Source organism: Molothrus ater, chromosome 6 (assembly GCF_012460135.2).
Source record: "Molothrus ater isolate BHLD 08-10-18 breed brown headed cowbird chromosome 6, BPBGC_Mater_1.1, whole genome shotgun sequence".
In the NCBI taxonomy this organism is placed as follows: Eukaryota; Metazoa; Chordata; class Aves; order Passeriformes; family Icteridae; genus Molothrus; species Molothrus ater.
Genome location: NC_050483.2, coordinates 35917838 through 35929899, shown reverse-complemented (window position 1 = coordinate 35929899; position 12062 = coordinate 35917838). Strand labels below are relative to the sequence as shown.

Sequence of the window (12062 nt, the reverse complement as noted above, 5' to 3'; positions counted from 1 at the left end):
ATCAAAGTGCAAGGCTCCACCTCCTTTTGCTGATAATGGCTCTGCATTGGAAGTTTAATTTAATTTGCTATCTGCTAACTTCCCTGTATTCTTCCTTTCTAATTATATCCATCCCAGTGAAACTTTGTTTTATTTAATTTTCTTTCAACACCTACCTTGACTAAAACAGAGGCTGAAGTGGTGCTAAAATAAGCAGGAAGAAAGAGTTTGAGGAATTACAATTTGATGACAATAAGAGCATTTTAGGGACTCATTAGCATTAAGCCATTGCAGGAAAAATTTCATCTTTCTGGGAACATGGCTTCATCCTTATCAAATACATCAACAGAACCTTTAGGATTCACAAACACTTAGCAGCACTGAGGCTCTGATTTATAGCCATAATATACCAAAGATGCAAAAAATATTCTGGATACTCTTGAAAACTATGATAAGGAAGAAATACAAGAGTCCTGCCTCTTAAGATCTGACTAGCCTGCAAAAACATAGGTTAAAATGTCATGTCAGGGTAAGAAATCCTATTAAGGGTGTTCATTAACCTGAGATCCATGCCTTGAAAATAGAGCAGACTTCTAGGCTATTTTCAAGGGGACTGTTCACACAAAAGAGAATTGCTGGTATCTATAATCCATGTTGTGTAGGCAACACTTGCTTCCAGTAGTGATATAACTTTATCTACTGATAGGACAAAGATACAAGGAGAATATTACATAACAAAATATGCACTTGCATTTTATCTGTAGTCCCATTTTTATTTGATTTTTTTAGAAAGAGAAGCAGACTTGTGTGCAGAATATTGATTTTTTTTTTCCTTCTCTGCTGATAGTTCAAGTAGGTAACATACATGGAATAAGATCGTGAATCCAAGATCAGAGAAAACAACACTTGCTATCTTTTAATATTAAAAGTTTTACTGATTGCTCCCTAAACAGGAAACTCCTTCCATTTGTATTGCTTCTATGACTATAGCAGATAGTAAATTGGCAGTCAGCACAGCGACTTCTCCTTTCACAGAGCCTTTGGCAGAATGATTGCCATAACACATTCCAAGACATACAGCAGGTTTGTATCTGCAGCCTTCTAATTGCTTCTTTGCCATCAACTGTTAAGATGCCCTAAGACAGAAAAGAGAATGGAACTTTGCTAGAAATGCTAGAGAACTTGCCATATGGAGTGTACGGGATAGTGGTAATGGTATTTGAAATCCCTGCTGAAAAAGCAATTCAAATCAGAGAGCAAGTTCTGCTTGCCTTGTCTTTTTTTTAAATAATCTTTTTATTTCTAAGGTTCTTAGCTACCTACTTGATACTTATTTCAACAGCTTTTCAGACACATTACTGTTCGAGTGCAGGCTTTAGGCAACTCTCAAAAAATATCGTATCTTTACTGTGCTTAGCCTAAAGGTTAATCATAAGTCAATCCCACAACAAATACAGCAAGACGATGAGTTTTGAGGTAGGCTGTTTAATATGAACCAAATACCATCACACTGAGTCAAGATACACAGAGTAAAGGAACAAAGTAAATGGGGCCAGACAAAAGAGTAGGCAGCTTCTTAAGTGAAGTGAAAACCACAGAGAAAAAGCTCAGTACCATGGATGCACTGGAGAGCTTCCTTACCTGGACTGTAATTATACCTTCAGAGAAAAGAGAGATCTTTAAAAACTCAAACTAAAAAAAAAAATACTCTCTTCTATCTCACCTACAGGCAAGCAAGATTCAAAAGAAGTGTTAACAGAGGTGAAAGATGTTTTACATGAAGATAACTGTGACAGGGAAATAAGAGTCAAAACCCAGATAAGTGATAGACCATCCTGAAGTGTAAATAGACCTACAGTACATCTTATGTTAACAAAGAAGTCACTTGTCAGCCACAACAAAATTTTGGGCAATTTCAAGACATAAACTAGAGATATATTTAACAGAAAGTTATGCATATGTTTGTAAAGATCAAATGTTCCATTACTCTTTGCAATTCACTTTCACTACGCATGAAATACAATTTCCTTCTGCATTTCTTCTTGTTCTTTCAATAGCTTAAGATCATCACTTTCCTTCTTTTCTATTGACCAATTATTCTGTTATAGAATATGCTCTATATTTTCATTTATATATTAATTTGATACACATACATCAATATATAGGTAATGTAAGTAATACAGCATCCTAAACTGTTCACTTTGTTTGGTATTGTAAGGCACATTTCCCCCAAATTCTGCTAAAGGAGAATAGTATATGTTGCAGAAAACCACCTTGCTCATGAGATATGCATAACCAGAGAAACACCAAGCACTTACCACTCACTACTTCACTAATATTGCCTGTTATCTACCAGTCTGACACTATTCAATAAACCTGCATTACAAAGAGGGAGATCACATGCAGTAAGTATCTACAAAAGCGTTATGTATATATTTAACAAATATATTTAAAAGAGTAAGGATTCCAGAAATTTTTTTAAGTTCCAAGTGTAAGACAAGCATTGAAACACTCATAACAGGCACTCATATTTATGAGGTAACAAGTCCCCATTACAGAATTTGGAAACTAATCAATTCAAATGCTTTACTGCAGTATCAGAAGCATGATAAACTCTGGAAAACAGATTTGTTCATATGGAAGAAAAGAAAACACATCCAAAATTATTCACAGAGTGAATGCACAGTCTTGATGCTATCAAACAACTAAAAAACCTCTCCACAATCTAACAGTAAACACAAATACGAAATACCACCATTGCTTTTAGGGAAGAAGTATGGGAACATCTATGTTTTCTATCAGGCTGAATTAACTATTTTAAGAACTTTGTATTTTAGCAGGTTGTCTGAATGCACAGGAACTTTGTACACTTACATTATACTACAAATCTAGATTAGGGAGCTAATTTAAATGGTTTCTATGCAGCTAATGAGATAAGCTATTTCTTAAGAATATGTTTTTAGACAGTTAAATACCAGCAGAAGTATTTTATTCTTGGAAGCAACTTTATCCTGTTAAACAGGAGTTAATAGCTAAGACCAACCAGAACAGATTTTTTCAAACAAAATTTCAATTGTGATCTTCAAACAAAAATTTTTGAAGATCACAATCAGCAGATCACAAAACTATTTCTAATCTAAAATAGAACAATAGTATCTTTAAAAGGATCATCACATGCTGCAGTTCTCTCTTGTTTAGGTGTCCAAAGTCATTAAACTATTGGTCCTGCAGTTAACCATTCTTGAGAATGGCTGGTTACTGCAGAAGGGAGATTACAGTTTTTACAAACAAAATAGCACATCTCAGTCTGGAACGTGCATTCTTTTCCTTTCTGGACATCAGACAGAACTGCTCATTTTCCCTGTGATCTGTGAGCTTCTTTTCAAAGGAAGAGATGCAAACTTTTCCAGCTCAGATTTCAGGCTAACCTGGTAATCATGCAGAAGCAAAATGCATGTGGACAGGAGAAATTTAGCCATAAAATCTTGCTCCTTCACAGCTAAGGTTTCACTGCCAGGGAAATCAGTGATGCCCTGAGCATTAATGGACTTGTCTCATTCCCACAGCATGGCTGGCCAGCATGTAACTGCACTGGTTGCTAGGGAGCAGCGAGCTCATTACACAGCATCACCAGCACCCCTGCACAAGACGCTGGCACACACTCCCCAGCTGGGACACTATGGACTGAGGAACAGCACTGCAGTGCCTGCCAGCCTCCACTCTCCCAGGGCAGAGCATGCCAATACAGCAGGTGCTAACTTTAACTCTACCTTCAAGGTTTTACATTCTGTTTTCCTGAGCCAGCCAGTGCAACACAGCACACAGAGAGGTCAGAATGGTCTCCACAGCTATTGGCATGGATACCCCTTACTTTTAAAGGTCAATTCTAGACAAAGATGTTCTGAAGTTTTGGCAGATGTATGGTTTCCATCACCAGAGCAGTAAGTGCCACTATTCTAAAATCCATACTAAAGGAGAATTCAGTAAAAATGGAAAAAGGCTGAAAAATTATTCTTTTCAGTTGTTAAAGAAGCACAGTATTTGGAAGAATTTAAATAAGATAAACAGAAACCTTGTGATACAACCTCCAGGCTGTACACAGTAGATTCCTCGACTGGACATCAGCTGTGAACAATCTGGGTCACTTCAAAGTCTAAACATGCAACCTTAATGCATTTTTTCACCTATTTGTCTCATTAGCACTCCACAGATCTCTTCAAAATAAAAGAAAAAAATCTGCCACAGAATAAAGAAGTCATCCCACTTCTACAGGCCAGAAGATTTATTAACTAACAATCTATCTGCATTGCACAGAGATTGTAGATAATTATTTTCCTGTACCTGTCACTTCAAATGCCATCCAAGAATTCTTAGTGCTGGTGAATTAACAAGCACATAAGGGGATACAGATAGGCATAGATATCTATACATTCAAATCCTTAGGCAACTTCAAAATGCCTTTTTTTAACAACTGCATAAAGAAACATAAAAAGGAATGAGATGGAAGGCAAATTGGGGTAATTCACTCATCAAAGGCACAGAACAACAGCTCTGTTTGAGGGGCATAGGTAAACACAGAAGTATCAACTTTCCCCCTTACCTGAATTTAAGAAGACCAAGACACAAAAATGCTCACTAATAACATACAAAATAATGTCATGGACACTCATGTATCAGTAAAATGCATTTCAAAATAAGTGATTATTTTGAAGCAGAAATACATAACTAAGCCTTACCTGTCTCAACAATTTTTCAACAGCTGACATTACCATGAGCCCTCTCCACACAACTGGGGCAGTCTCTTCTATCAAGAAACCCATAGACATGCTGCAACAACAAAGCAGAAACTTGAGCTTTAAAGTACAATACCAAGTACATCTGAAAAGAAGCTTGATTTAAATAAAAACATATGCTCACCATGCGATTCCATAGTTCTTAAGGGGCCTCATTAGATTTTCTAAAACAAAAGCAAACAAGGGGTTTTTTTTGGAGGAGAGATGGTTTTGGGGTATTTGGGGTTTTTTTAAAGAAATAAGCTTACACTTTTTTTTTAATCTTTTAAGAGCAATTTTCCCTCTCTAATTAAATAGTTATTTTTCCCCCTCATCCCTTCATTAAACGTATGGACTTATCTATTCTACCCAAGAATCTGACTCTACTTTTTGTTAGGTTGTTACATTTTACTAATACCATTCATCTTTTGCCAGAATAACAATGTATTTGCCCATAAAATAATGTCACTTTGTGCTGCCAAAATCAATCTATTTTTATGAAATCTCTGTGCTGGAAGGCATAGATTCCTTTTAGAATCACTAAAAGCTGAGTCATTTATATTGGAACAAAACCAAAGTCATACAACATGGTGAGATTTTAATTCTTATTTTTTAATCTATCCTATTCACTAATCTCATTAATCAGAAGAGTATTCCCACTAACATACCAGAGAATTGGGGAATTTGTCTCCTTCTGTTCAATCTGCTACAGAAACCCCAGAGTAGAGATACCAAATAAAACCATCCCTAAACTATACATTGTCAACAGCTCCAGGTAATTAGTCCCAGATTTCTTCAGGCTGATAGAAATCTGCAGGACTTCTAAAGTTTCTGTAGGAACAAAAGATTCTTACTTGAATGTTGCAGATGTATTGTCCTTGTCATACATCTTATTCCTATGCCTCCAGTGTCAAGAATAAAAAGCAGGGAGATAATACTGTAATTGTTCTGCTGGCAAAGGGGCGTGCAAGCAGAAAGCAAACAAAACAATTAAAAAGAAGGCATTCAAAACAAAATCTCACAAAAGCTGAAACTCTTCCTTGTGGTTTCTACCATCTAAATCCACACCTTATCTCAAAATGGCACACACACTCACAAAAAAGAATAAATGGCATTTTCTTTGGTCTAGCTGATACCTTGGAAGAGCATGCACAGGCAGGGACTAGCAGAAAATAGGAAGAACACTTTAAACAATAGAAAATATACTATAATGGAGATTTTGACAGAAATCCTTGACGCACCCAAAGTAAAATACATAAAGAGAGTAAAATAAAAACAATGTGAGTAAAATAAAAACAATGTGAGTAAAATAAAAACAGTGCATTCAAAGCTGAACTCCAAATTCAGACAAAATAACAACCAAGTGCATACAAATTCAACAACTAAACTCTACAGATGAAAGCTTTCAAGCAATCAAGTAAGTGAGCATTCAAGCCATGTAATTTTGTAGAAATATGGTGGAGAATAAATTGGATGTTTTGGTTTACAAATCAAAAAGAACAAAACAGGAAGATAAACAAATCACTTGTATGACTACTGCATTCAGGAATGAGTTGGGAGCTATTACTGAAAAAGAGATTGGCCTGGACTGATACACTGCACCAGTGCATACAGCTCTTCTTGACTTGTGCAGCTCTTCAGTGTTGACTCAGGACTTACTTTGGTGGCATTATACTGTCTAACCACATTTCTAGCACTCTGCACAGGCTTACTTCACCCCCTGCAGTAAGACAGTTTAGTTATGAAGAGAGTGATGACATTGGAACATCAGCCTAGAGCCACATCTAGGCACTGTTTTGGTGTCCTGCTAAACAAGATATACACCACCGCAAGTTAAAATTGAAGCGTTCAAAGTATTGAGAGAAATTACTACACATTTACCTAAGAGAGTGGTTAAAAAAAAGTAGTAGGAAAAAAGAAGTGGTAGGAAAAATGTACTTGCAACAGTGCATACCACTGCAGACTCAAGGTTTCCTTCATTTCTTATCAAGAAATAGGGACAATTTTAAGACAAGACAAAACAAAACAAAAAGGGGAGGCCAAGCTTTGACTGCCGATTATGAGGCTCAGGAACTGGAGAGTAAGGTGAATGGAAAAGATGCATTATTCTGGGAAGTTCACCAAAATACTAAGCCACTACTCAGTTCAGTCCAACTGCTCTACACTATGTGAGTCAAACATACAGAGACATCTCAACATCCACTACCTGCATGGACAATTCCTTCTGCACAGAGATCAGGTACACAGGCTGAGCTCACACACCTTCCAACATTTCTCTCTCCTTCACAAAACAGGAGAGTTGCTGTGAGTAGATAAACATTGACCTACAGAGCAGCAAAAGGGGCTTTTGCTTTTAAAAATATATGCATGGTTTATTTCTCAACAGCACAGTTTCCTCTTATTAAAACTGCATCTTATTTTCTTTGGTTAACAACAAAGATTATAAAATGCTCTGAGCAGCAAGATTTAATCAAATTTATACAATGCAGAGGAACAATTCACAATTTGCTGTATATTCTGGCTATAATGTTCTGCATATTTTAAAAGTAATACAAAATACTGCAGAGCTTCCCACTGTTTGCCTACTGCTAAAAATCATTCTTAAGACTAATCTCAAATCTAAAGTGCTTCAGTGGGCATTGGTAATCACCCTTGTCTCATCAAAAGCAACAGGCCTTCCTCCTTTTTCACTGTGGGTCTCATGAAGATTTCCTAAAACATAACATGTAAAGAAGATTTAGCTTAATGAGATCTCAGTAACATCTCTAATTCCCATTGCTTTTAGAGTACACTTTTCTGTTATCAGAAGCCTACCATACAGCTCCAAAAATTTAACACAAAACAAAACAGATCTCCTAAACTCACAACATACAGCAATACCATACCACCTATGCCAAGAGATAAATAAAATTGCCTAGTTTGCAATTTTCCAGTAGGCTTGATGGCCCTAAGTAAAAGACTGCTGTGTTTTCTCTGAACATACAAAATCAGATCAGTAAGATCAAGGTAGCACCAATGACATGTCAGTAAATGCCTTTTCTGATAGAATACAAGTGGGGCACTAGAAAAGGCAGATGTGCAAATTCACGAAAGCATTATAGCAGATTGCTGATTAAAATAGTTCTGGGACTGGTCTGAAGATTGAATTGTTACTCACATGGGGAAGAGTAGCATTGATGTAATGAAGATGGATGCTCATTACATCAATGAAGATGCATTTTCTAATTATTTTTTACTAAGCTTTTTCTCCCAAAAAAAATCCAGCCTTGAAAACAGATTATCCTAACAAGATAACTGAGTTACTCCACATTTTCTCTAAGAAGACTGACATAGCTCTTCAACAATGGCCAGGGTCACAGGGTCAGTAGAGCACAGAAGGTGTGTACAGCACTACATTACATATATGTATCTATATATCTGTATGTATGTGGTTTTGGCTGGAGTACAGTGACATTTCTTCACAGTAGCTTGCATGGTGATATGTTTTGGATTTGTGATGAGAACAGTGTCAAAAACTGTTCTGCTTCTCATGCCACCCCATCAGCAAGCAGGCTGGGAGTACACAAGAAACTGGGAAGGGACACAGCCTGAACATATGACCACAACTGACCAAAGGGATATCCCACACCATATAAGCTGGGGAGACAAAAAAGAAATGGGAGTACATTCAACATTATGGTGTCTGTCTTCCCAAATAACAGTCACATGTGATGGAGCCCAGGGCTAAGACACAAGGAGCCATTCCAACTCTTGGCTTAGTTTTTGGAAGTGGTCTGTTGAGCAATAGCACAAGCAGAAGCTTACATTCATTCCTACCCCATCAGGTAAGTAAAGAGTGTTATTCCACAAGATTGTGATGTTGTGCTACACCTCCTTAGAAGGCATAATACTGCTTACAAAAAGCAAAGGCAGCTTATTAAATATCAATGTAGTGGATCCTGCAACACCCTAGTAAATGTATTTTGAGCTCACTAGCTCAGCAAGCACAAATGCAGAAAAGCTGCTCTGAGTTTTCAAGAATCTGAACTAAGGAGAAAATTGGCGTGTTTGGGAGACAGACAGACAGAAGGAAGCCATTGGACAGGAAGAGTAAAAAGTGATTGGGCTTTACTTGTGTAAACATAGACGTCTCCTGCCACTCTGGATGCCTTAGGGAGCTGGGATTTGTACATGGCTAGCAGATTTGACAGAGGGCACAGGGAGAGACATACCTTCTGAAGGGACAGCCAGAAGCCTGACACCACACTCCAGGCATCTCTAAAGTAGCAGTGGTTTCCTAAGCAAAGGCAAGTGAATTCCACCCACAGAATGGTAAAGAGGAAAGAAATGCCACAGAGAGGAGAGGAATGAATAGCAACAGGGCCCCAAGGTACCTTGAAATAAAACAGTGACACCAATCTATGAAAGAGGGTAAAGGATGCTGTCACCAAAGGTTAGTCAAAGTCATAAATTTTAAATCCTTGCTTTAACTGTAATCATTGTTTTAACTGCTTATGCCAAAAGCCTAGAATATTCTATGGCAAGTGACAGACTAATTGAGACTTCAGGCTTGATTTCACACTGTGTTGTAAGTTTATTTGCAGGATTGCCCCAGAAATACAACAATTTGTATTTTAAGCTTGAAGAGCTCCACACAAGGAAGGCTGTGATTGCCCATTACATGCTGCACTAATAGTGTTATCTAACCACAGAGACATCCCAAATACTTAACCAAAGCAAACTAGTAATGAGACTTAAAGAGCATAATTCCATGCTCACCGTTCAATTTCATGAAATATGTGCATAATGAAATGCAACTTTTCCCAGGAGATTTGATTCTCATATTTAGAGGGTCTATCAGTCCCATTACCTGGGAAGGCATTACAGTTTTTTTCTTCCCAACAGACTGCAGAGGAAACAAGGCTCTGTAAAAGCTTTTTCATTAACAGAACAGTTTTGCAGATATGACTTCAGCAGTCCTACCTAAAAGCAAAAGAACTAATTGCTTGCTGGAAGACTGTACTTCAAAAGCAAATCTGGCACAAGTAAAGAGCACAGTGATTTAGAAACATCTTTGTTACATTTTAAGGCAGCACTGACTTGTTAGGTTTAAAACATAGGGCTAGTTTTAAGCATCATGCCATTACTTTCCATCACAAATGTCTTCCTTACGATTGCTAAAATAACCCACATTTTGAAATGCCCTCAGATCCCCAAGGAGACAAAAACTCTATTTATAGTGGATCAAAAGATTTATTAGACTAATTTAGGCGGGTCCTTTTAGTTCATTATATCCACAAGGAATGAAATAGACTAACCCAACGTTCAGTTTAACAGGACAGACATCTGTCCTGACACACAAAAACCTCTGGGAAAGCTCATGTCATTTGAAGCAATGACTTGCTGTTGTGACAGGGGGACTGCCCTGGTCAGTCACATAACAGGGTGTCAGACAGCAGAGCAGAACAGGGAGCAGCAGGAACCCCAGGGGCAGAGATGCATCAGCTTTAATTTAAGACCCAACTTCAAAAAAACATTCCAGTTAACTAAAGATTTCATTGCTTTCAAAGCAAAACTAGAGAACTCAAGGCAATTGTGTCAATTCAGCCTTTTTAGGTTCAATAATGTAAAATACTATAATCAAGACCCTGCCCCAACCCTCCCCCCCCCAAAAAAAAAGGAAATTTAGGTGAAAAAACATGGGAGAAAAAAAATGTTCAAAGAATTATGTGTAATCATGCTTTTGGCTAAGATAGAGTTATTCTTTTTCTTAGTAGATGGTATGGGACTGTTTTGGATTTCTGATAAAAACAGTGTCAATAACAGAGGGATATTTTTGTACTGCTAAGCAGTGCTTACACAGTCCATGTGTTTCCTGCTTGTCACCCCATCCCACCAGCAAAGCAGGCTGGGGGTGCACAAGGAACTGGGAGGGGACACAACCAGAACAGCTGATCTCAAGGGGATACAAAGGGGATACAAAAGGGATATCCCACACCGTATGGCATCACACTCAATATATAAATGATTATGACCATCAGCTAAAGCAAATGGAAAGAGATGCTAGCTTTTCAACTCTTATTGTCATTTTTGGCCTCTGGGAAAGGATTAAACCACTTTTTTTCCTGGTTTTGATCTATTCTGCTTCATTTCTCTATTACGAAAAGCCACTACATTGTACTGCAGAGAAGGAAAGAGAAACTACAGCAAGAAGCCCACGGAGGGAAAAAAAGCACAAAAGTGAAATTGCAAGGTAAAAATATTGAGAAAATTCAGAATTAGTTGCATTCCTTCAATTTTTTTTCTAGTAGAGAAATGGAAACATTTATTCCTCTGAAATAAGCAAAAAGGTAAATACGTTCAGTCTACAAAAGCATGATTTATTTCTTTTATTTATGCAAGTATAATGAAAAGAGTATCTATCATGTTCCTATAACAAAGCCATTTTGCAATTTAATTCCAGTTTTTATACCAGTTGAACCAAAAAAACATTTGTATCTCTAAGAATAAACTTTATATTTTAGTAAGTATCTGCTAGCCACACTTCAAATAATTTGAAATTACTGCACCACAGGATTAGCAACATAAAGAGTAATACGAATCTGCCTTCAAGTACTTCAAATGTATTATTTCAGGTTACAGTGTTTCAGTAATTTATACTAGAATGGCATTTGGCAAAATTTCATTTGCCATTTATCCAAAAAGACTGGTCTCAGTAAGAAGCTTTAATTACTACACTACATTTCTCATCTTATACTTTTTGTAATTGTATGAATTTATTTATAATGAAGAATAAAATTTTAATAAATTAATTCCCTAGAGGTTTTTTTTCCTTTTAAATAGCAGCTAACAGCTGTATGCCTATAAATAATTACTTGCAGAATTGTGTATCTGCCATCTCCTTTCCCTTCCAAGGTCTTTGATTTTCTCCACAAGTGAACTCAACAATAGCTGGACTAATTCACCTTGAGGTTTATTGTTACAGGTTTGAGGGCAACAGTCAAGGTCCAGAATAGAAGATTAAACATTCAAGTAGTCTTCTCATTTTCAACTACTTGATCACATTTGAAAAAGCCTCAAAAATACAATCCACAATTAATTACAACATTCTCATTAATTATTTTGTCACATGTAAGACACGTGGGACTATTGTACTTCCACCATCCCGATAAACTGCAGTAAGACATCATCAAAAGTAAAACAAAGGGTTTCAGTTCAGACTACTTTCAAAACAGAATCAATAAAACATATCATTAGACTATAGACAATCTAAAAATAATTTGCTCACCAATCAAGAGCTGGTATCAGCCACAAATACTTTTTTTTTAGAGA

At 36.9% G+C, this 12062-nt stretch overlaps 1 protein-coding gene across 1 annotated transcript in view; it reads right to left on the bottom strand.

Annotated features, from left to right (window-relative positions):
* The window catches only part of NUBPL (NUBP iron-sulfur cluster assembly factor, mitochondrial), a 79214-nt gene that overhangs the window by 48048 nt on the left and 19104 nt on the right, over positions 1–12062 (bottom strand). Inside the window, 2 exon segments of the mRNA XM_054515234.1 lie at positions 4716–4806; positions 4897–4936. Coding sequence (XP_054371209.1) covers positions 4716–4806; positions 4897–4936 — 131 coding nt within the window.